This window comes from Coprinopsis cinerea (genome assembly GCF_000182895.1).
Source record: "Coprinopsis cinerea okayama7#130 chromosome 3 map unlocalized cont3.3, whole genome shotgun sequence".
In the NCBI taxonomy this organism is placed as follows: domain Eukaryota; kingdom Fungi; phylum Basidiomycota; class Agaricomycetes; order Agaricales; family Psathyrellaceae; genus Coprinopsis; species Coprinopsis cinerea.
In genome coordinates this window covers 1,375,403-1,397,919 of record NW_003307542.1, presented here as the reverse complement: position 1 = coordinate 1,397,919, position 22,517 = coordinate 1,375,403, and the positions used below count along the sequence as shown (strand labels likewise).

General features: G+C 51.4%; 8 protein-coding genes across 8 annotated transcripts; 5 read left to right on the top strand and 3 right to left on the bottom strand.

The window, feature by feature from the left end:
• Positions 1 to 112: 112 nt before the first annotated feature.
• CC1G_14161 (phenylalanine ammonium lyase) lies at positions 113 to 3,029 on the bottom strand (the record flags this gene model as incomplete). The annotated part of the gene is made up of 7 exons (XM_002911582.1): positions 113 to 951; positions 1,016 to 1,107; positions 1,161 to 1,488; positions 1,544 to 1,745; positions 1,801 to 2,141; positions 2,199 to 2,692; positions 2,749 to 3,029. The coding sequence occupies 7 exons, from the start codon at positions 3,027 to 3,029 to the stop codon at positions 380 to 382; spliced, it is 2,310 nt and encodes a 769-aa protein (XP_002911628.1). The 3' UTR covers positions 113 to 379.
• An 835-nt stretch (positions 3,030 to 3,864) lies between these two features.
• Positions 3,865 to 4,592, top strand: CC1G_14160 (hypothetical protein; the record flags this gene model as incomplete). The annotated part of the gene is made up of 4 exons (XM_002911581.1): positions 3,865 to 3,983; positions 4,102 to 4,131; positions 4,376 to 4,399; positions 4,529 to 4,592. The coding sequence occupies 4 exons, from the start codon at positions 3,865 to 3,867 to the stop codon at positions 4,590 to 4,592; spliced, it is 237 nt and encodes a 78-aa protein (XP_002911627.1).
• A 318-nt stretch (positions 4,593 to 4,910) lies between these two features.
• Positions 4,911 to 6,029, top strand: CC1G_14159 (hypothetical protein). Its single transcript, XM_002911580.1, has 6 exons — positions 4,911 to 4,963; positions 5,016 to 5,083; positions 5,139 to 5,204; positions 5,261 to 5,409; positions 5,508 to 5,580; positions 5,731 to 6,029. Exons 1-6 carry the CDS (start codon positions 4,961 to 4,963, stop codon positions 5,954 to 5,956), a joined length of 585 nt encoding a protein of 194 aa, XP_002911626.1. The 5' UTR covers positions 4,911 to 4,960; the 3' UTR covers positions 5,957 to 6,029.
• A 395-nt stretch (positions 6,030 to 6,424) lies between these two features.
• CC1G_11820 (hypothetical protein) lies at positions 6,425 to 11,845 on the bottom strand (the record flags this gene model as incomplete). Its single annotated transcript, XM_001830165.2, has 7 exons — positions 6,425 to 8,039; positions 8,096 to 8,149; positions 8,202 to 9,214; positions 9,269 to 9,768; positions 9,820 to 10,341; positions 10,388 to 10,597; positions 10,654 to 11,845. 7 exons carry the CDS (start codon positions 11,843 to 11,845, stop codon positions 6,425 to 6,427), a joined length of 5,106 nt encoding a protein of 1,701 aa, XP_001830217.2.
• Positions 11,846 to 12,040: 195 nt separating this feature from the next.
• Positions 12,041 to 12,853, top strand: CC1G_11819 (hypothetical protein; the record flags this gene model as incomplete). Its single annotated transcript, XM_001830164.1, has 2 exons — positions 12,041 to 12,411; positions 12,466 to 12,853. The coding sequence occupies 2 exons, from the start codon at positions 12,041 to 12,043 to the stop codon at positions 12,851 to 12,853; spliced, it is 759 nt and encodes a 252-aa protein (XP_001830216.1).
• Positions 12,854 to 13,349: 496 nt separating this feature from the next.
• CC1G_11818 (CEL6 protein) lies at positions 13,350 to 16,573 on the top strand (the record flags this gene model as incomplete). Its single annotated transcript, XM_001830163.2, has 15 exons — positions 13,350 to 13,532; positions 13,624 to 13,785; positions 13,838 to 13,968; positions 14,108 to 14,208; positions 14,269 to 14,322; positions 14,375 to 14,500; positions 14,532 to 14,653; positions 14,705 to 14,756; positions 14,813 to 15,106; positions 15,166 to 15,248; positions 15,305 to 15,428; positions 15,490 to 15,619; positions 15,676 to 15,723; positions 15,779 to 16,375; positions 16,449 to 16,573. The coding sequence occupies 15 exons, from the start codon at positions 13,350 to 13,352 to the stop codon at positions 16,504 to 16,506; spliced, it is 2,265 nt and encodes a 754-aa protein (XP_001830215.2). The 3' UTR covers positions 16,507 to 16,573.
• Positions 16,574 to 17,243: 670 nt separating this feature from the next.
• Positions 17,244 to 18,127, bottom strand: CC1G_11817 (rer1; the record flags this gene model as incomplete). The annotated part of the gene is made up of 6 exons (XM_001830162.2): positions 17,244 to 17,316; positions 17,377 to 17,511; positions 17,569 to 17,755; positions 17,810 to 17,815; positions 17,881 to 17,890; positions 17,942 to 18,127. 6 exons carry the CDS (start codon positions 18,125 to 18,127, stop codon positions 17,244 to 17,246), a joined length of 597 nt encoding a protein of 198 aa, XP_001830214.2.
• A 215-nt stretch (positions 18,128 to 18,342) lies between these two features.
• CC1G_11816 (D-glycerate 3-kinase) lies at positions 18,343 to 19,331 on the top strand (the record flags this gene model as incomplete). The annotated part of the gene is made up of 3 exons (XM_001830161.2): positions 18,343 to 18,996; positions 19,046 to 19,176; positions 19,235 to 19,331. The coding sequence occupies 3 exons, from the start codon at positions 18,343 to 18,345 to the stop codon at positions 19,329 to 19,331; spliced, it is 882 nt and encodes a 293-aa protein (XP_001830213.2).
• Between the last annotated feature and the right edge of the window lie 3,186 nt (positions 19,332 to 22,517).

Sequence of the window (22,517 nt, the reverse complement as noted above, 5' to 3'; positions counted from 1 at the left end):
AGATGGGAGGAAGCGGGGAGAAGCAGGAGCCTATAGAGCCCCAGGGGCGATTGAAACGTGTTCTTCAACAGCAACATCAGTTCTTGATAGAAGCACAGCCCAGGGATAGTGGAAGGCAATCGAAAAGCTATGATTAGCCCTCGACTATTACTGGTACAATATATTTGCAAGAATATATAGTTAAATATGGTTATGTGTAAAATGAAACGGAGCTTCAGTGGTGCTATGCTACATGTGGATTAAATTGCGATTATGCTTGGCTCTAAGGTAGGACTTGGTTGTGTACCTCAATGCGAATCTAAGAGAAAAGATTTGCGACGATGGTTTGCATTTTGCCATCCCTGATAGCCTATGAATAACCAGGTTCGTTAGATCGTTATCAGGGGACATGAAACAGGGGAAAATGCACCTCATTGATGATTGACACTTTTTCGCCTACGGTAACATCATCAACCCCAAGGCCATTCGCAAAGAGCGTTAGGTTTTCTCTCCCGTGCATCTTGATGCCAAGGGTAACTCGCACAAACTCGTATACCGGTCGTGTCTTGTTGAGGTATGGACTTGCAGGTGCCGGGCCACGAACGCCGGTCAGGAATTCCTTTCGAAGCTGCTCCATCAGCGCAGTCAGTCGTGGAGTGACCTTGCTACGGAATTTCGAGATGGAAGCGACTGAGGGTGGGATATCCCCGGGGTTTGATATAGAGACGTCCCGATGGCAGAGGAAATCGAAGAGTGGTTGAGTCGTCGAGTCGCCAATCTTGATCATGCGCTCCACATTGTCCATAGTGCTCGTGGTCTCGAAAGTCTCCTGCATTGCTGAAGAGAGCCTGTCCTTCAATTTGGCTAGATCATGCTCAGTCAAGGAAGAGCCGAAATACGAAGTGGCTTCTTCGGAAACGATCTTCACCATCCCTTCCCTAAACTCGTGCTGCAAGGCACGGAGGTCGAGAGCTATTTTGAGAGTCGCGGATCAGACGTCATTCACTGAGTGCATATTTTTAAACCAGAAGCTCACCTTGACAGAGAGCATAGAGATACGAGGCGGTGAGGATGGTGAGGACTTCCAGAGCGTTAATCGTGGCACGAGCTGAAACGAGGGCCATGGAACTATCGCGTAGCGTTGAGAACCATATTTCGTCAATGCGATGGACTGGACTTACTTGACAGCCTGGTTGTGCATCTCAGCAGATTGGATGTGGGTGGAAACAGGGCTTGCAAGATAACCAAGCTCAGCAACATAGGCCGCTGTGGCAATGTCGAGTCCCTTGCAATGGTAGTCGAGGGATGGGTCGGTAGCGGCAAGCGAAGGTGGCAGGCCGCGGTTCATGTTTGGATCCATGAGCTCCGCGCATTGGGAAAAGAGTAGCTTTCCAAGGTGGTGAAGACTCAAACGAGACTTCTCCATGGCGTTGGTCACGGCCATTGCTTGGAAGTTACCTCCGTGATGGACAGTACCGGTTTCACCGTCGATCAACGGATTGTCGGTTGCTGGAATAAAAACTTATTGAGAACTGGTCATCGCACAACTGTGAGGAATACTTACTTGAGTTACACTCAATAGTAATAGTATCCAATGACTGGATCAGATCCTCAACTTGAGGCCCAATGAACTGGGCAGCCGTTCGCAAAGGATATCTGTCCTGACGAAGGACCCCTTTATCTTCAAGGATGGTAACTTCTTCCTCAGTCGTCACAGCAAATTTGCTACCTTCGAGAAGATCCCAAATGTTTTTGCCAGTCTCGATCTATCGTATTCATGGATAAGGAACGGAAGGCATTGTACGAAAGATAACAACTTACCTGACCGGGGTGAGGGCGTGCGGTCTTGTTGATAAATGAATCAAACGAGAGACGAGTTCCATTCAGAGCTTCCGTCCCCATGGCAGTGCAAACCTGGGCCAGGAGGGCCAAATGAACAGCGTCGTTCAAGGCTAAGGCAGCAACCGAGGCAGAGAAGGCCGTCCCATTGAGGATTCCGAGGTGCTCCTTGGAGGCAAGTGGCAAGGGAGTAACACCGTGCGCCTCCAAAGCTCTAGAAGCTGGGACAATTTGGCGGGGACCAAATCCCGTTGGACCATCGAAAACTTTAATGGTAGGGTTGCCGATCAGAGTGCCAGCGATATAGGAAAGCGGGGATAGATCTAACGGGAATATGGACCATGAGGGGCATGAAACACGAATAAGAACAGAAAACATACCACCAGAGGCAGAAATGCTTCCTCTCAATGGCACGACCGGGATGATGTCCTTCTGGAGCAGTTCGTTCATCTTTTCGATGAGCTCCCATCGAACGCCAGAGTGGCCGCGAATCAGGGAGTTCATACGAATCAAGATAGCACCACGAACCCATGATTCGGGCATGGTGTTGTGTGACAGCGGATCTAACAGCGGGAGTGCATCAAGCTTATTCGTGGAGGTGGGGGTGACTCCGCTGTGGAGCAGTTGAAGGAGAGCATTGCCCAAGAGGATAGGCTTGTCTGTCCGGGTGTGGGCACTTCCTCCAAAGCCAGTGGAGACACCGTACACGCTGATGCCATTATCTACCTTGTCTGTCACCACCTTTCTGCTCTTGACGAGTCTTGCTCTCGTATGAGGCGATTCGTCTAGAACAGCTGATGCGTGATGGCGCGCCGTTGCTGCAACCCCTGCGATCGACAGCGTTTGACCGTCAACGAGGACTGTCCTTCCATTTCTGATCAGGTTTCGTTAGCCACGACGCTCTAAACAACGATTACAAGGGGTGCATACTTGTAGCTTTCCAGCTCTTTAACGTTCTGGATAAATCGGTCGACGAGCGTGGATGATTTTGCTGGCGTAGAGGGAACTGTCGACGTGGGGGTGAAGAGGGTCGTTGGAGACGCAACTACAGGTGAAGACACGTAGGTTTTTGACCTGGAACGTGTGGGGGTCGGCCTGCTTCCGTAAGTCTCTAACTTTGACAGTTTGGGGGAGTCGCGCGCATAATAGGTGCTCGAGGTGATCGAAGAGCGGCGAGGCGTCTTGGGGTCAGCGACAACGACGGCTGGCATCGTATAATAAGGAAGGATAGTAGAGTAATGTAAAGAGATGAGAAGGAGAACTGGGACTGAGGAGATGTGGCATTGCTGAAGATGCGAGGAGCTTTATATAACTGTTCGGACAAGAGATGGGTCCATAGTCAGTGCTCGCTGGAGGAGGCGATTCCCCATTTGGCGAAGCAGATCACGCGATGCGTGATCCCAGGATTTAGCTCAGGAATCCTGGCGTTTATCAACCCGCTGCTGTTCGCTCACTAACCGGCGCCAAACTGAGCTGATACTGTTACACGTAGACTTGACGTAGACTATCGCTCACGGATGCGAGTAAGTTCAAGGTTATCGGCTATTCACGACCTTTCTCTCTGTTATTTTTCTTGCTTTCGTCCTGGTTCGCTGCTTTTTTTGATGGATAAAGTGCCTTGAGGCGACTGAGTGGCTGTTCGCAGCGATGTTAGCGGAGACAACCTAATGAATGTTTATGGAGGAGTACATCTCCCTTCTTTCACCTTTTTGTTTTGGGGTGACTTGAGTGATCTTGACCTGTCCAGTGCCTGAAGCTGTGAAGATCCCATGACGTTCGTTCGTCACTTCTTTGCTTGGGGCGGAAGGCCTCGTCGCTATGCAGTGCTCCTTGATACGAAATCGGGAATCCACTGCACCTCAACTCCTCGAACACTCTATCATGATAGAGGTTGTTGACAATTCCATCTCAGTTTTGTTTTCGCCGATGCAGGGCCTCGTGTATTTTCGCGTAGTAACGACCCTGTACGCTCCCCAGCCTTCCCCAGCATTAAGCACTCAAGGCCTGTTTCAACCTCTCCAGATACCCTGATAAAATAGAACTAGGATGATGGACGCTTCGATGGCGCTGCACAGGTCTGATGTTTGGAAGGACTTAATTAAGGCGCCCACAAGGATTGCCCCCGAAAACGTGACGTATTTACCACTCTCGAGCGCTATGACTCAGTACGGTTTCCAGATGGTCGCTTTTTGCTGACTACTCGATGGACACCGGGGTCCTGGACTTGTCATCTATCGAACCATGGCCAGATTCAAACTAACCATGGGGACATGTCTTTCCTAGTTTGCCTTGGGTGTGGTACCATCAGAGGAAGTATGTCAGAGCATCAAGTTCCTGTCAGTGTTGTACTCTCGCAGAAAATCGTGAGGCTTTTACAGCAATGCGCAAGCTTGGGCTGGCAGCCAGTATTGAGAAACACGGATATTCTATAGGGCCCGGTCTGGATCCGTGCGGCTTCTCTCACTGCCTCGCTTATGGAAGGCAGAGTCTCCCTACACTTTCACTTGGCGCCTCAATGACGGGAAACGCTGTATACTCAAGTGGAGCGCCTTTGCAGTACCGTAACACCAGTAGCTTCATGGTATGTCTGGGACCAAAAAGAACCGTAAGAGAAGATCACTTGATAGGTAAATCGATGACCTATGAGTCAGGAACCTCGAAATCTCTCTGTCATCCGCCTGGCTCTAACCGACATTTTTTCTGTTCGCAGTACTTTCCAGGCCAAGCGTAATGATGTACATACCCGCCTCCTGAAAATCTGCACGATTGGGTAGAAATCTTCCCTTGATAAAGATTGGTCGCGGCATTTGAACGCGTGCCGTGTGCGTTTCTCCGTCTCCCACTGGCTACGGGTCGTCGGCGTTAGATGGACCGGAGAGTCACTTCTTTCCAGGTGCTCTGAGTCCCAATGCGATGATTCTGAGATGGATGTGGCCATAACTTGATCTCTCCATCGGCGCTATTGATTTTGATTGATACGAGTTACTCGGATTAAGCGCCCAAAAGGGACCAAGAGTAGTTCCCACGCTTGGCCGTGTCCCCATCATAGTGTGGCGGTGCTTGCTTTCAGAACAATTCTTGTTCTGAACCCCCACATCCACAGGCAGGCTGAGCTTCTACCGCTTAGTCCACACGATCAACCATGGTGAAGTCCTTACAATAACAGACGATGACCATACTTCTGATGGATAATTTAGGGCAAAGCAAAGAAAACCCGAAAGTTCGCAACCGTAAAACGGTTGATGCACCCAAACGATATCAGACTGTACGAAACCTCTTGCCGCAATAGTTGTGTGGCCCTGACAAGTCCCCGCTTTCAGGAAAGAGAACCAGCTCAAACAACAAAGGAAAGAAGAGGAAGAAAAGGCAAAAGCCGTCCGTCGAGTGTCGGTGATTCCAGCGACCGTCTCAACACCCATAACTAACGTATATGCGCCACTAGACAACAATCGGCCTCCTCGCTGTTCCTTCAACATAATACTGCGCTCGTGCCTCCGTACAGGGTTCTCATCGATACCAACTTCATCAACTTCAGTCTGCAGAACAAACTGGAACTTGTAAGCGGCATGATGGACTGCCTCTACGCTAAATGTGAGTTGCAATTCAATCAATTTTCCATCCACCGCCGGGTTCTATTCTCCACCCGGACAAGTCTCGTTTCATTTTTCTGATTGGTTATTTATGAATAGGTATTCCATGTGTAACAGATTGTGTCATGGCGGAATTGGAGAAGTTGGGACACAAATACCGGGTAGCCCTTAGGTGAGTACAGAGCACGAGGCGCTGGCTTCAGATGGCCGGCTATGGTTATCATCCAGAGACCAGCATAGGTTTACGGATCTTTCCTCTCATCCATCCGCCCACTGGTTGTTCTTCACGTCTCATCCATTCTGACCAAATTGCTTCTATTAGGGTTGCGCGGGATCCAAGATTCGAGCGGCTACGGTGCTCGCACACCGGCACATACGCTGATGACTGCCTCGTCCAACGAGTGACATCCCACAAGTGCTACATCGTCGCTACTTGCGATCGGGATTTGCGAAGGAGGATACGACAAATTCCTGGCGTTCCGCTCATGTATATCGTGAGCAGGAGATACGCCATTGAACGCCTGCCGGACCAGGGCGCCCCAGTATGACCGTACTTTATTTGGTTAGCCTTCATCATGTGCAGGTATATGCCACCTTCCCTGCAAAGGCGGTGTTGACCAAAGGCTAGTCTCGACCGAGTGCTGCTGCACAACCGAAGTCTTCGAGGGTCAAAGATCTAAACAACGCACATCCTTGTTCACCTGTTACGCTTCTGGGGAGCAAGAAACGATCTGTCACGGTCGTGTCATACACGATAGAGGGGGGAGCGTACAGTAGAAATATAGACCTTTCACAAAACCCGCCATGCCACAAACTTGTGCAAAGGCCGCCTTCAATTACAAGAAATCGACATTCGAATGTGGACTACAAGGTCACGAAGGATAATAAGTATCGCCACTAACAACGAAGCAAAAAGTAAGATATTGACGCGGAGAGTCAGCTCGACAAACGCAAAACGTAGATAAGATTCGATATCAACAAGCCCAATATACTGTCATGCGGTAAGCTACACTTGGTCAGCGCTGGGCTGGATTTGCGGGATCGACGTTCGCCGACGATGCCGGCACCGCGACGGATTCTGGGGTTGCTTCATATCCTGGCGGCGGTGCGGCGGGAGAGACCATGGTTGCAGCCAGAGTTGAACTAGGGTTCGTCGTAGGCTGGCCAGGCTTGAGGACTGGTTGCTTCCATTCCTTGATCTTCTTGACCGGGCGAGCGCCATCATCGAGGACAGCCGCGTCTTGTGCTCCGATACTTTGTCTTGCGCGTTTGAGAGATTGATGTCCAATGAGAGGAGAGGGTTCGTTTGGTGTACGACTGGCTCCACTTTGTCCCGGTGTCTGGTTAACATCTTGGGCTGGCTGTGGCACGTCTCCTGCCTTTTCCATCCGGAAACGACGGGCCTTCTTGGGCGCTTTTTCTTCATAATCTGAATCATTGTCGTCCTCCGAACTCTCGCTGTCGGTATTGCCCATCGCCGCGCGTGCATCGGCCTCGAGGTCCCTCTTGAGCACCCCGGACAGAGTGGAATTTGATGACCCATTCGGAGCTGAGCGCCCAAAGTGACCAAAGGATGACGAACCATGAGCGGAACGGCGGTGAACCACCTCTTCACCGGGTAAGGGAAGATAGAAAATTTCACCTTCCCTGAAGATTTCGGTCCCAACGAGGAGGCGTAAGACGTTGATGATATAGTCCGGCAACCCCTCAATTGAATCCACATCCGGGATCATGCGCTGACTGTCCTGATAGGTCGCATCGCCATGGTCTACGATGTCCTCCTCTTGGATGGTTTCTTCCTTTGTTAATGAACAGCCCGGGACAATGAAGTACAGCCTAGGACCCTCCTCGTCCCTCGGAATACTGATCTTGTGGAAGCGGCAGTGGGATCTGGTGACCGGTGTACTAGTCCATGTGTGGCTCCTGCGCGCGGGGTTGGTTGTCGTGGTTGGGGTAGTGCTGCTACTAGCGGTTGCAGTCGCAGCCTGTACTGGTGCTGCTCTTTGAGGAGCCTCGACTCGAGTGTGGGTTTGAGGTGGCTCAAGATGTGCAGCGTGGGTAGCGGTGACAGGAGTGGTAGGACTGAGGGGCGAGGCGCGATCAGCCATCTTGGAGAAGGAAGGTGAGACCACGGCGGCGCGAGGGACGTGTGTGGCTGTATGTGTAGGCAGCGTAAACTGCATCTGTAACTGTTTGCGCTTCTGCCCGTGAACATGAACCCAAGGGTCATGAGGATTGGGGGGAGGGGCTGCTGACATCGGTTTGTAGACCGTCGGAGAGGGCTGTGAAGGGTGCTCGGTAGTATCGTTCGTTCCAGTCGAGACAACTGAGGAAGCTCGCGAGCTGGGCTGCAACAACCGAGCAGCAGAGCTTGCACTCGATCCTGAAGCTGTACTGGCCGTAGATGGCGGGGCGGTCTTCTTTGCCTTGTTGACTCGGGAAGCCAAGACTTTAACAGGGTCCTTTGCCTTCCTCTTGCGAGGAACATGTATAGAGGACAGATTCTGACCGGCATCGGAATCGTTGTCTTCCTTGGTCTGCTTTTTTCGTGGCTTTGCTTTTCGCTTGCGCTTGCCTGCCTTGGTTGTGCTCGCCGGGGTTGACTGTGAAGATGACGCTACGGCGGCAGCCCTACTGAAAAAGCACTGAGTTCGGCGTGGCGGATTCTGGAAACGAGGTCAACATACCTCTGTTGATCTTGGTCAGGACCAAAGACGTCAGGTACTGCAGCGGGCTTAGGCCTAGAAATTTCGTAAGAATGATATACAATGGGAGGCACGAAAGGAAACGAACTTTTCAACTTGAGGAAGGGGCGATTTGACACTCAATGAAGGGGCTGCCTCGACGCCATCATCCTTAGATTCCGCCGGGAATACATTCATTCCAGTGCCCATCAGCTTGAACGGATCACCTTCGTCAACAGCGGTCTTTGTGCCCTTGCGCCCACGCTGTACGGGAGATCGTTTCGACTCTGGTGAAAGTCGACCCCGCTTGGGAGAGGCGGGCGGGAGAGGAGAGAGTGAGGAGAGAGAAGCAGCTTCTAAACCAGCTTCCCGGGGTGTCGAAAGACTGGCCGGATAGGGTTCTGATTGCTGTTGAGGGTGAATCCCATTCTTTGTCAGGACAGGGATCAAAGGTGAGGGAGGTGCTTTTGGTGACGCCTCCTTGGCGGGCGTCGCAGGCTGGGATTCGACTGGGAAGGCATCTTCATCCTTAGTTGATCGCGAAACCTGGGGCGGGGCAGATACTTCAGGCTGTGGTGCAACGGTAGCTATTTCTGGGGGTGTTTGTTGCTCGACCTGAACTGGAACATCTTCGGTCTGCATGACAAAATCCTCGACCCTGTTCTCTTGAGTGTGAGGTTTTTCATGAGAAGCAAACTCCGTGGATAAAAGATCGTCGAGCTCCTTGACCTCGTCGGTACTCGTATCCGCCGTGGTGACCGGTGGGGTGGACGCGATGGACTGGGTGTCAAGGTCCCCAAGTGTTGGCTCAGAAGTACGTTCGAGATGTTCGACTTCCTCTGCTGCTGCTACGGTCACCTGTTCAACGATTCGAGCTTCCTCTGCCAAGTCATCTTTGTTTGCCTGGTCAATTGTCACTGAAGCATCAGGCTCAGCCCCCTTCGATAGGTTGTCACCAATATCATTCACCACCGCGTCCTCACGTGAGGGCTCTTCAGGAACCGCAGGGATGTCCTGAGCCGCATTGAATGCTTCCTCAGCGACGTCTTCCTCAGGAGAAACCCCAGGGCCAACAGGTTCAGAGGAGGGTTCTTCGACAACCGGCTGGGGTACGCCCGCATGCTGCGTATACGGTGAGAAATCGGTCACAACTGCGACGACCAAACGCCGACTCACCGGAATCGGGGACTCGTCAGCATTTTCCTCGACCTCTACATCATACGCAGAGTGATCTACATGTCCCATAATATCAACACCACTGCTAACGGAGAGAATCTCGATATCCTCTGTGTCCTCTTCTCCGTCAGCGTCTTCATCAGTAAACTCTTCTCCAGTTCCCACAACCGACTGGGGCTCGACGATGGAAAACTCTTGCATCTCCTCTTCGGGGATAATGGTTTGAGACTGCACAGGGGCGGGGTCTTCTGCAGCTTTCGAAGGCTCAATGATTATTTCGACTTCCTCGACATTTTTCTTGGAGGATGACGACGACTCTGGTTCATCTTCGTCGGTCACCTCCTCGATCTCGACCTTGTACCGTTTGACTGGAGCCGGCGACGGTTCTGGAGAGTGTTCGAATTCGATAGCATCGGACGCTGGACGGGCCCCATTGAAGATGGAGATCGGTTGCGATGTCGGTTCAGGAACCGCGCTTTCTATCGAAGTGCAGGAGGGAGCTGAAAACAATGCAAGTTAGTTGGAAATGGCGAAGGAGAGAAATTATGTACCCGTTTCAACAGCCATCGGCTCCGAAGGCGGTCCTTGTTGTTCTTCCACTGGAACAGCGGTAACTTCATCCTTGCTGATTTCGACGGCGTCCTCGTCTGGTTTTGCTTTAACGGAACTCTGCGACAAGTCGGTCATGGAAACATCGCGAACGGCCTCGTTAGAGGCTTCCACTGAATTATCCAACATAGTTTCGACGGCGAAGGACGCGCTGGACTCGGCTAAAGGTTGAACAAGAGCAGAAGCAGCCGCTTCGTCTTGCTCCTCATTCGGTGGTTCTTCTTCGGGAGTAAACAAACCGCTGGAATGAGACTGAGGCTCTGGCTGCGCGTGCTGGATGTCGCTGGGTGCGGCAGAACCCAAGTGCTTTTCCCGTTCCTCCTCCAGGAGGTGCGGGTCAAGCGCTCCATTGGCTTCAGCTTTGAAGTCGCCTCCAGAGTAGAAATCTTCCGCAAGATTTCGGGGCCCTTCCCAGACATCGGGCAGTTCGATGGGTGCTTCAAAACCATTGTCCAGAGTGAGATCTATGCCTGGTCAGACGAAGTCGACACTATATAGATGGGGATGTACCTTCACTTTTTTGCGGTTGGTCAGCGTCAACCTTGCCGGAGCGTTCCACTGCCAACTCGTCTCCGAGAACGTCCGGGTCTGTAGTGACCCCTTCAAAGATAGCTCGATCGCCTCCAGAGTAAAAGTCTTCAGCAAACATGCGAGGTCCTGACCATGGGTCTCGGATAGTGAAATCGTGCTGTTCGGCAACCTCTTTGTGAGGGGGAAATGCTAAATCCAAAGGCGTTGGTTGAGGAATGGGAGAAATGTAAATTGAATACACGCACAGGTATCATCTTCCAATGGTTGTACTTCGTCGTCTTCCGGGTATTGGAGATCTTCCTGCGAAATGTTGGAAAGGCTTGGAGAATGATCACGTTGTAATTCCTCAGGTTCATTCAATGTGGCCTCCGCTTCTACTGGTGGTGAAGAGCGAATGTCTTCTTCCGTGTCGTCGTCTGAAATAATCCTTGGAGGAGAGGGGCGATCAACTGGCTCCGGTTCTTTGGCGGGTGATGAGAGTTCCTCCGGTTCTTCTTCCTCCTCGTCGTCGACGATTTCGATTGGAGAGGACCGAGCATCGACCGCGTCGCCTTCTTCAACGTCGTACTCGAGCTCGTCTTCTTCATCCTCGTGAATCTGGTCATCAGAGTCGGAACCAGGTTCCTGTTGATCTGCACTTTCGACATAATACTGCTGTTGGCGGACGCGTCGCGTTTCCAGTTCACGCTCGTCAAACTCTTCTTCATCGTCATCACCCCCATACGCTTCCTTCGAAGACGCGCCGCTACGAGATGCCGAATCCTTCCAACGCCTGTATTGAGTTCGACTTGGTGAAAGGTCGTCCCGGGGCCTGAGCTCTTCTTCGTCTTCAAGGTATTCTTGTTCCCCTTCCTCTTCATTCAACTCAGCTTCCTCCTCGTCTTCATAGTACTCCAATTCCTCTCCCTGGTTCGGATCTTCATCCTCTTCCTCGTCCCATTGATTCTGGGTCAAAATGTTCTCCGTGGTTGACTCTTCCTCTTCGTCATCATCGGAAAGAAGCTCGATCGGCTCGTCCTTATTCCATCCCTCTCCACCCAACCCAGGTCCTTCGCGTGGATCTCGCGCTTTACCTTTCGCGATACGACGAGCTTTGAAGTCCGCAAACGAGTCTTCAAAGATGCTTTCGTCTCCTGGTTCTGAACCCATATCCACATCCTTGAAGCCAAATCCCTGTGGCTCTGTGGTTGGACCCGCCGACTCTGAGGTATTGGTTTCTGGTGCTTCAACGTCCTCCTGTCCAAGTGCTTTGCGCAGTGCACTTGTTATTCCACCAATCCATGAGTCGAACTCTCTTTGGTTAAACTTGTCGAATGGGTTTTGAATTGGCGGCCGCGTCGCTGACCTGCTGCCCAGCCTGGCTGACGCCGACGTGCGCAAAGGAGTCGGATTTGGCGGTGCAGGAATACGTGGAGAGTAGCCGTACGGCGACGACATTGGCAATAACGGAAGAGTGCAAAGAGCAGGGTTGTGAGCGTGTGCTCGCTGCCAGTGCGCGGCTTGCAAGTGTAAGACATCGTCACCGAATTTTGGTCGCGGCAAAGGCGTGATCACATGTCGCTTCCCACCCCTAATTGCAATGGCCCCACCGTCATAGACCTGCGCCTCAGAACCTGACTCACGACAGCGACAATGCAGGGAACTCTTGACTCGTTTATTTCTTCCAAAAAACAGCTAACTGGACCTGTATTTACTTCTCAGGAAATTAGAGATCGCGGGTCGCTTTTCGTCGCCAATATCTACCATGCAACGACTCCTCAAGAAGCAAAGGCGCGTGTCGAGCAAATGAAACGCGTCGTCCATAGTGCCAAACCAGCCGCCCATGAAATCTCAGCGTGGAGATGCATGGTATTAAAACCAGGCAAGTCAGGGCTCAATGGTCCTGAAGATTTTGAGCTTCAAGCCGGGAGCAGGGACGACGGTGAAAGCTGGGCAGGAGCCAAAGTTTTGGCCGTCATGGAAAGACTGAGCATTCTCGATGCAGTAGTCATAGTCAGTCGATGGTTCGTCCCCCTTTTCCCTTGTTCAGCTTCGAGACGCCAATTGACCCTTGGTAGGTGGGGAGGCACTCTTCTTGGGCCCGCCAGATTCACCCATATCGAAACCTGTGCGCTCGAGGTCTGTCGACTGTTCAAAGACAAGGAGGAATTGGCCGAGCTACAAGCACTCCTGGAAAGCCTGGATGACCTCCTTGCAGATCTGCGTCAAGAATACGGACTCCTTTCTAAATTGCCCTCCACTGAGCCCAGCACGCCGACCAGCTCTCAAATCGATTCAGCATCGACGGTGCGGAAGAAGTCGAATTACTCGGGAATGGATGCCCAAAAGTTGAAACGGCTCATACGTGCCCGGGAGGGCTCTATCACTTCTGTAAAGGCCCTGATCGCCAAACGTCAGAAACAGCTACCGGAAGAGCAAGAAGACGAACAGACACCACCGCAATGACCGAATGACAACGTACTTTTCTCTCACAGAACCATCTAATCTTGTATCTACGTGCTACTAATATACCTCCTACTCCCATGCCCAGCTCCCCTATTATCACAGGGAAACGCCAAATCTGCTTCTTTTCGCAATGGTCCTATACGCCTTCCCAGATTCTGAAGTCACGCGGCCCCTCGCCCTTAACCCATCTTTACATCCCGAGTCCCGACGCGAACATCATTGGACTGGGTGCCAACCTGAACTCAATGGATCTCAACGATTCTCTTTCGCGACATCAAGGGTAAACGACAACGTTCAACATGTCTCTGAATTCCCTGCATCTACCTAGTAGTGCGGGGCAATCCTTGCCGCCCTTTGACCTCAAGACTCTGTTTCCACCCGGCATTCCGTCCTCAACGTCCAAGCTACGCGCTTGCAGTCGGCTGGGGCGGCTCAGCAATGTCTCGCTTATATCTCGGGTTGCACCTTCAGGACGACGCACAATCCTCGGAACGGAATGTCCACCGTCTCCTCAAATTGCTATTTGACGCGCCTTTACACGATTGTTCGTCGTCTCAGCACCAATGGGTTTCATCCGCCCCCAGCTATTGCTTCTCGGGTGCTTGCTGTCGACGTACGTCGCAGCAGCACCCTCCCTTTCCTACACTTGGAAGAACGTGAAGATTGGCGGAGGTGGAGGGTTCGTTCCTGGAATTGTGTTTAACACGAAAGAGAAGGTGCAGTTCCCCAGTGCCACATATATTCATGCATTGCCCTAATTTGCCATTTAGGGCCTCGCATACGCTAGAACGGACATCGGAGGCGCGTACAGGCTGAACCCGGAAGACCATACCTGGACTCCTCTCTTGGAGTTTGTCGACGATGAGCGATGGAACTGGTGGGGTGTAGACGCGCTAGCGACGGACCCAGTTGACCCTAACCGCGTGTACCTGGTATGTCAGAGGACTGACACAATTGTTAGGCTCCTCCTGATTGCATCCAAAGGCGACTGGAATGTATACCAACTCCTGGGACCCAAACAACGGTCAAATCCTGATTTCTGCTGACCGAGGCAACACCTGGAACTCTACCAAACTCCCCTTCAAAGTCGGAGGAAACATGCCTGGTCGCGGAATGTAAGCATCCTTGTCGCCATTCCCTGCCTGAATGAGACTGATACGAGTGCTGCAGGGGAGAGGTACCGCCCTCTGCTGCTTTGCCAATGCTGCCTCAACATTAACCGCTATGACAGCGTCTCGCAATTGACCCTCACAGCAACAACATCCTGTATTTCGGGGCCCGAAGTGGCAATGGACTGTGGAAGTCGATCGACTACGGCGCGTCATGGACGAATGTCACCCAGTTCCCTAGCGTTGGTGAGTCCACCCAGGGTATCTTGTGCTTCTATAGCGTGTACTGAACCTAGGTATCATTAGGCACATACATCCCCGTCCCTGGCGACAGTAATGATTACAACACTGACATCGTCGGTGCGTGGCCATGCGACATTACAACACGTTCTATTCTAACCTGTCGCTATAGGCATTTCCTGGGTTACTTTCGATGAGACTTCCGGACAATCTGGCCAACCAACGCCAAGAATCTTCGTTGGTGTAGCAAACAAGGGCTCAGACAATATCTTCGTGTCAGAGGATGGCGGAAACACATGTAGGTCTGGCCTTGGCTGCCTTCTATTCAGCTCCTCATCGCGATTTAGGGTCTGCGGTTCCTGGCCAAAATAATGCATTCTTGCCTCACAAGGGAGTTCTTTCGCCTGTTGAACAATCTCTCTACCTTTCCTACTCTGATGGTGCTGGACCGGTGCGTACCGTCCTCGTGTGTCTTATACTGCTTTCTAACGACGTCCGGTAGTATGATGGTGGATTTGGGGCTCTCTACAAGTACGATATCACTTCCAAAACCTGTACGCCTGCCTCAGTCAAAGTCAGCCTCTCAGCTCTCACTCACAACCTTTGCCAGGGACCGACATCACTCCTGTCTCCGGCGACGACCTCTACTTTGGGTTTGGCGGCGTCGCAGTCGACCTACAACGCCCCGGAACAGTCATGGTCGCCGCTCTGAACTCTTGGTGGCCTGAAGGTCAAATCTTCCGCTCGACCGATGGTGGGGCCTCTTGGTCCACGATCTGGAGCTGGGGTAACTGGCCCCATTTGAACAAACACTACTCGTATTCGAACAGCCGCGCACCGTGGTTGGGCGTCAACCATGTGGAGACTGAGGCTGGCATCCTGCAGGTCGGTTGGATGATGGAAGGTGAGTTAGTCTTTTTCGCCGTTTGGGGAGGGATAGATGCTGATGAAGTGGATGTTCAGCACTGGTCATTGATCCCTTCGATTCCAACCACTGGCTGTATGGAACAGGAGCCACAATCTATGGTGGGCATGACCTCCTTGAAGTAAGAAATTGTCGGCGATCCTTGGAGGAAGCTTGCTCATTGGTGGTTTTACTCAGTGGGACAGCAAACACAACGTGACGCTTGAATCTTTGGCCGATGGTGTCGAGGAGACCGCCATCCTCGGGTTGATCTCACCCCCTTCTGGCCCCCAGCTTCTTTCAGCCGTTGGTGACCTCGGAGGTATGCACTTACAGGACATTCTTTGTCAGGTCCATGCTCAATAATCCGCTGCATGCCGCAGGTTTCGTCCATCATTCTTTGTCCGAGGCACCAGCAGAGGGTTTCAAGAACCCAACATGGGCAACCTCTTCCGACATCGATTATGCTGGAAAAAGGCCTAACATTATTGTTCGAGTTGGGACTGGCGATAGGTTAGTCATCTCGTGGCTGTTTGCTAGGCTACGACTCACACAAAGGTTTCATTTAGCTCATCAGGCAAGCAAGTCGCGATTTCCTCTGACTCGGGAACGACATGGTACGTTCTGCTTTGAGTCGACAATATGAGTGGCCCCTAAAGCCACACTTCTTAGGCAAGAACACTATGGGGCAGCGGATAACGTTTCGGGTGGCAAGATCGCCATCTCGGCTGAAGGGGACACCATCCTTTGGCGAACGAGTGGAAACGGGGTCCTTGTGTCTCGACACATGGGCTCTTTTACTCGAGTCACATCTCTCCCTTCATCTGCTGCCATTGCCTCTGATAAATTGGAGAACAATATCTTTTACGCAGCCGCCGGTTCGAGTTTCTATGTTTCCACCGATCATGGTACCACCTTCGTTCAAAGAGGCAGTCTTGGAGACTCGGAATCTCCTTTCCAGGTGGCTGTTAATACTAACCAGACCGGAGATATATGGGTGTCGACGGACAAGGGACTGTTCCACTCCACCGATTCAGGAGAAAGCTTTACGCAAATCGAGGGCATCACTCAAGCGTGGTCGGTTTCACTAGGAGCACCAGCAGCCAGTGAAGATTATCCTACCATCTTCGTAGCCGCGAACATCGATGGGATCGCTTATTTCCGCTCAGACGATGCTGGTGTAACTTGGGCCCGAATCAATGACGAAGGTCGTGGCTTCGGAACACCTAGTGCCAACTGTTTGGTGGCAGATTCTCGCGTTCATGGCCGGTATGTACCCTCAATGATTTCGATCGATTGCATGGTTCGCAGAATCTAATGCCCCTCTTTTCCTTCCAATTAGTGTCTACATCGGGACTAATGGTCGTGGAATTTTCTATGGCGACTTGGTTGCCGCCTAGCCATTGGGCTACTGTAACGTGTACTTGATTCCTGTTTTATTTGGCCTTAATGAAATTTCCTTTTGGTCATCTGTGATCTGCGTGTGGTCCATTGCAATGCCCGATACAGGGATTAGTGGATGGAAGAAGCCGTCATCGATTGTTCGCCTGCAGAGTGAAGGAAATTGGGGTGATCTACGTCTGCTGTGCCTCCTAGGACCGAACGTTGCATTGTCCTTGGAGGCTTACTCCCCTTTCACACTTTTTGTGAAGAGAGGTGTCTAGGCCATAACTAGCGCTAGAATACACGCTACCTATAGGGTCTCTTGACCCTGTGGAAGTGTGATCTCGTAAAACACCCGATATCCTTCTCGAATTAGCAATATTCTCAGAAGTTCCCGAGTCAACACGTTGGAAGCGCCAGGTCAGCCTGTCTCAATTGCATCTAATGAACATCCATCCAGCATCACGGCGCCACCGGGTTCGGCATTTTGAGAAGGGGGAAGAACATGTGGACAGACTCATCAGTCCCTATTCTCGAACCCAAAGCTTGTGAGGCTCGAAGGTAAAAAAACCTTGGTTCATTACATAGTGTCGTGAAGTTAAATGGAATTCGATTAACTACAGATTAAAATGGTTCTAACTCCACGCGCCCCAGCGCAGACCTACACGATACCCGTTCTACTAGTGAATAGGAAGGCGAATAGATATGAGAAGACAATATATGGTATATGGTGAGAGTATGGTACAACAGCAGATTAACGAGCTGCACTTCCATAGCGTGCCTTGCGACCAAAATCGAAAGGAATGTACTTGTACTTGATCATGTGGCTGGGTGCAAGGAAACAAAATTAGCGCCTGCTCAAAACGTCATGATACGTGGAAGCCTACCTAATCTGTCTTCGCATGGTCAGGGTAAAGAGTACGAAGAAATAGACGACAAGGATTGGCCAATAAACCGGGACGTCAAAGACATCAGATAGTGTGCAGCCAAGGGCGATCAAAACTGCCTTCGTCGAAGAGAGCCTGTGCATAGATGTCAGCATAACAAGATACAATACTTTGCAGACATGGATGCATTACCAAAATTGCCATTCAGGCAATCGTCGGACAAATGGTCTGAACTCGTCGTCCCTCTGCGAGGGAAGTGGGCTGACAACCTCTCCACCTTCTTCAATCTCGTCGGCTAGAAGGTCTTCCTCGAGAGAAGGATCAAACTTTGGTTGAAGGAAGGCAAGCAGAAGGTTGAGGAGGTAGATTGCAAGTGCATCTGAAGGAGACATTAGATTTCTTGCCTGGGGCAGGGAGAAACAGTATCACTCACAGCATACTGTTCAAAACGAACCGGATATCCCGTCAGTTGTACGATCCCTGCATACGAACACTTGTACTAACCAATATACCACTGAAAACGGCGAATCAGCTTGAACTCATTATGGATGTGACTTTTACATACCCCTTGTGCGAGTACAATTCGCAGGAAGAAAACAGTCAAAAGACCAGCCAACGCCAACCACCGGTGAAGAACGTGAGGGGTCCATCGGTCAAGAATTTGCTGGTATTGCCGTGTCAATTTTGTCCATTGCGCTGAGATGTTCTGGAGGGGAGGTGAATCGAGCCCTCCGGGACCTGAGTCGGACATCATGATGGTCGTGAAAGAGTTGGAAAGCGGGGAACTGGCCCGTCGGTTGTCGTAGAGAGTCGTTGATGACGGTGAGCGCAAGCGACGTGGAACGTGGTTGACCCCGTGCTGTGTGGGCAAACCACATTTAAGCGGAGCTTGAACTTGTTCTCGTCGCTCCACCCAACAGCGATGGAACTTTGAACTGACGTCGAGCTCGAGTATCGCATCTTACAATGTCTGGAATCGGACTGTCCAAAACAGTCGAAGTGCTCAAGTCGCACGTCCTTTCCCAACTCGATTTGAGAAGGGAGCGACCGTTGTTCGTCGCTTTGCAGGGACCACAGGGGTCAGGGAAATCATGGGTGTCCGGGGAACTGCAGAAGGAGCTAGGGAAGGGGACAGATGCTCTACGAGTCGTGGTGCTTTCTATCGACGATCTTTATCTCCCTCACAGCGGCTTAGTTTCTTTCGCGAACAGCCACACTCATAACCGCCTGCTCCAGGGCCGTGGACAACCCGGCACTCATGACATCGGCCTTGGAATCGAGATTCTGTCGGGTCTGAAGGTCGGACGCGACAAGGTTCGCCTACCTCGCTTCGACAAGAGTCGGTTCAATGGAGAAGGAGACCGGGTCCCTGTCGAGGATAGTCCTGTAGTCGAGCAGCCTCCTCGGGTTGACGTCGTCATTGTGGAAGGCTGGTGTGTCGGATTCCGGTCCTTATCCGACCAGGAGCTATCTGCGAGGTGGGAGACATGGGAGCAGGAGAGGACGAAGTTGGAAATACCAGAAGAACTCTGCACTCTACGAGACATCCAGGAGATTAATGAGAGCTTGAAGCAGTACGACGCGCTCTGGGATTTCTTTGACGTCTTCGTCCAGGCAGGTGTCGGCCAGTGCTTCCTTTCTTCTCCCGTATCGTGACCCAATCCTCTAGCTGGGCCTCCCTCCTTCCGCCGCGGAGGGCAGATCACGCTATAGCATCATCTACCAATGGCGCCTTGAGCAAGAACACTATATGAAGGCAAAGAATGGCGGTATTGGGATGTCTGACCAAGCAGTCAAAGCGTACGTTTTTCGCTCAATCCATACGGTTCGACGCCACTTGACGATCAGCTTGCCTTAGGTTCGTGGACGTTACATACCTGGGTATGTCTTCTTTGCGGCGCTGGAAGCAGCTCGAGCGGCGCGAAGAACACGCCCAACCTTATCTTAATCCTTGACGAGTCAAGGAAGTTGCTGGAAATGGTACAAACGTCACCTTAAGCGTTGGGTGGAGTTCAAAAGCCACCTTTTTCATCGGAGCGGTCGTGCGATGGGGCGGAATGCACATTTCCCTGGCGTGGGCATGTCTCGAAGAGCCTGGTGCTCCAATCCCGTCCTGGGCGGAAGCGTCATTGCATAAATGGGCTCTACAATTGTACCTGTGACAGATTTACATAGCAAAGCTTGAGAGCTACTTAGTAGGAAGCCTTGCGTTTGCAAATAACCATCTGCTTCTGTTGATTTTCCGATGATACTCAGGTCCCGGAATGCGCTTTCCCCAAGTTTAAATGATGGGCCTCGGACGACTGATGACGGCTGGAAGGAGTGGCCATGGGGTAGAAAGTTGTGCATATCCGATGCCGCCATGGGCGCGGCGTTCCCGAGCCAGCTTTTCTCGCCAAGATCATGGGGATGATCAACCGGTTTTCCACTCGGCTCTCAGCCTTCCAGACCGTCTTCGTCCTCACGAGGACGCTTATGAACCACTGCAACCGTGCTTCAGAATCGTTGAATTCAGGCTGAAGTTTTCAAGATTTCAATCAGTCAGAGTCATTATACAGTCTAAATTGCACATACAGCTCCATTCTATATGAATGTTTCGAACCTTGGCCCCTTTTCCCCAAGCATTTTGTCGTCTGAGAGGGTTTGCGGCGTGTTTGGCCTTTTGCCTGCTCCTGAGCTGCGGCAATGACGTGGAAAATTTACACGCGGACGCTTAAAGATACGAATATAATCCTCGTGTCGGCTACATATATATATATATATATTTCATCATCCTGGATTCAATGACCATGCTTTCATGGGGTGGAGAGGGTTCAGGAAATTCAGGAATGAACGGTTATTCATCCGAGTTCCCGGTGACCCAGGCCCTGGCTGTCCACCGGCGCTTATTAACCTTGGCGCTTACCCGGAAAGAAGCAAGGTCATGCTCAGGCGCCCAAAGGTGATCACCGAGGGACCCTGCACAAACGCCGAGTTCGCCGAGTAGCTAGTGCTTCGTGTGGCCGGCAACTAGACTATTTTGCCACTCAAATCTCGAATAGTGAATTGCCATATCATCATTCTCTAATATTCATGCTTCCACTGCAGCGCTATCTCTTCGGAGGTACGAACGTATTGAGCTGAGACGTCTCTGCAGAGGCCCTAACGCATCTTGTGATTGCAGATACATCAGTTCTTCTCTCAATCATTATCAGTGGTGGCGACGGAAAGCTGTTAACATCAGGCGCCCAAGAACGCCTCACTCGGAGGCCGCAACCCCCGCACGGCCCCCCGAGAGGCCTAGTTTGAGTTCTATACTTACCCCTGCGGCATGCCAATAGATGTTTATGTGCAATAAGATGTCGTATTACTTCCATATCACCGCTGGCGGAAGGAGAAGATAAGAAAGGTATGATCTTTGTCCAAGGTTGTCCTAGGGTAGGCATTGCGGTACAGCGAGAGGGCTCTTTGGGGCCACTGTACAATCCATTGGGGATCTCAAGTGACATAAGTTTATGAAACATGTCTGCCCACATATCATAGCTTCTCTGAAAGCCCGGAGTGTCTGGAAAAGTCAGCCATTTCTGTAGTCCCCTGTTCTGCCCGGCGCCGAGTCAAGTTCTGAGCAACCCAGTAACAACCATCGAGGTATCCAGAATACCACTTCAACATCGTGTTCCGTTCCGTATAACAATCAGTGTGTTTAGTGTGTAAGTAACCTGTTCTGAGTTTCTAGTGGGTCACAACGCCTGTATGAACCTGACTAATCTCTAGCAGCGTCAGACTCGGCCGTCAATAGCGTCGACATGGCGTCAACGTCGTGCTTTACGACCAACTGCAGAACAAACACCAGTTTGTCGCAGAGTAGAAGGAACGGTAATCGCACTGCACTGGAATGTCCCCTCTACAACACTCTGTGGGTCCAAGCTGTATGCAGGTCGTCAGGTTCATGTCTGTGGAACAAATGATGTCTCCTCAAAGTGTATGTCCGGTTGTTTTTCCTACAAAAGAAGATCTTCCTACTTCTACAAGGAACGCCCCGGCCCTATACACGTTCACCGGAATCTGTTACTAAACGGAGGAGCGTACTCGGGAACTCTCACACATATAACATTGGCGCTCTCTCTTATAATTGAAAGACATGATGTACACAGGATGGATGGTAACTTACGTACTTGCATAGAAAGAGGACATTTGTGCTTGAACAAACAAACAAATGAAAGGAGGCAAGTAGCGGCGTAAACGTCGCTTTCTCTACCGTGGATGCGTGACCTCCTCAGTACTTGCTGTTGCAATAAAAGCCAACAATAGGATAACGACGAGAAGGAGGCTGAGAGTTCGAAGGGGACCTCATCGCACATGTGTATCCACGCGGAATAGAAATGGAAAGCTCGTCGAGAAGGGACGATTCTGCCCATTCCCAGTGGCGTGGTATCTATCTCCTTGTCAGTGGATGACTCGCGTGTACCAGTGTAATTCCACCCAATTGTCGATTTCAGGCATTCATACTGCCATAACCATCCCATTGTCACTTCGAAGCATGAAGGTACACTGCAATTCGCGCTCTGGGACCGACCGATGCCAATCCATCAAATCAGTCGGTGCCACTTAACCAAGTTCTCGCGATTCGCCAAAGCAGGAAGACTTCAGTGACCGAGTCAGATCCCTGACATTGCTACTTTGGCTCATAGGAGAATAGAAGCCACGGATCGGGCCCTCTTGCCCCCTGGCAGTACGCTCGCCAATGACGTTCGACCCTCGTTTTGAACTCCAGCGGCCTTGCGCGCTAACCTTGGCCGGCGTCCTGGTTGATGGGCGCCTAAAATGTCGATTCATCGCTCACCTGTCCAGGGTCAATTTAACCTTCCCAGGGCATCTCCGGCACCTCCACTCGCATGACCCATCGGATAGACGCTAGCACGGAAAGCATATCCTGCTGGCCCGTCCATTCCCTTTCAACCCGGAGTTTCAATCTTGCCGTGCAAGAGAAAAGCACCCTCACCCGTCGGATCTCAGCCAAAACTCGAACTCTGAAGTCAGAATGAGTGGAGGATGAAAATGATTGACAAACGTTTGAAAGTTGGCCTGGAACAACCACGGCGTACAGCCTCCTGGTCCTTCAAAATCCCTCGCCGTCCGCGAAAATGCGCGATGGGACCAGT

Excerpts from the sequence above, each read along its gene's own strand:
- CC1G_14159 (XM_002911580.1), top strand. Across the intron at positions 5,084-5,138 it reads CACCCAAACGATATCAGACT|GAAAGAGAACCAGCTCAAAC; the intron begins GTACGAAACCTC and ends CCCCGCTTTCAG. Across the intron at positions 5,581-5,730 it reads AAATACCGGGTAGCCCTTAG|GGTTGCGCGGGATCCAAGAT; the intron begins GTGAGTACAGAG and ends TGCTTCTATTAG.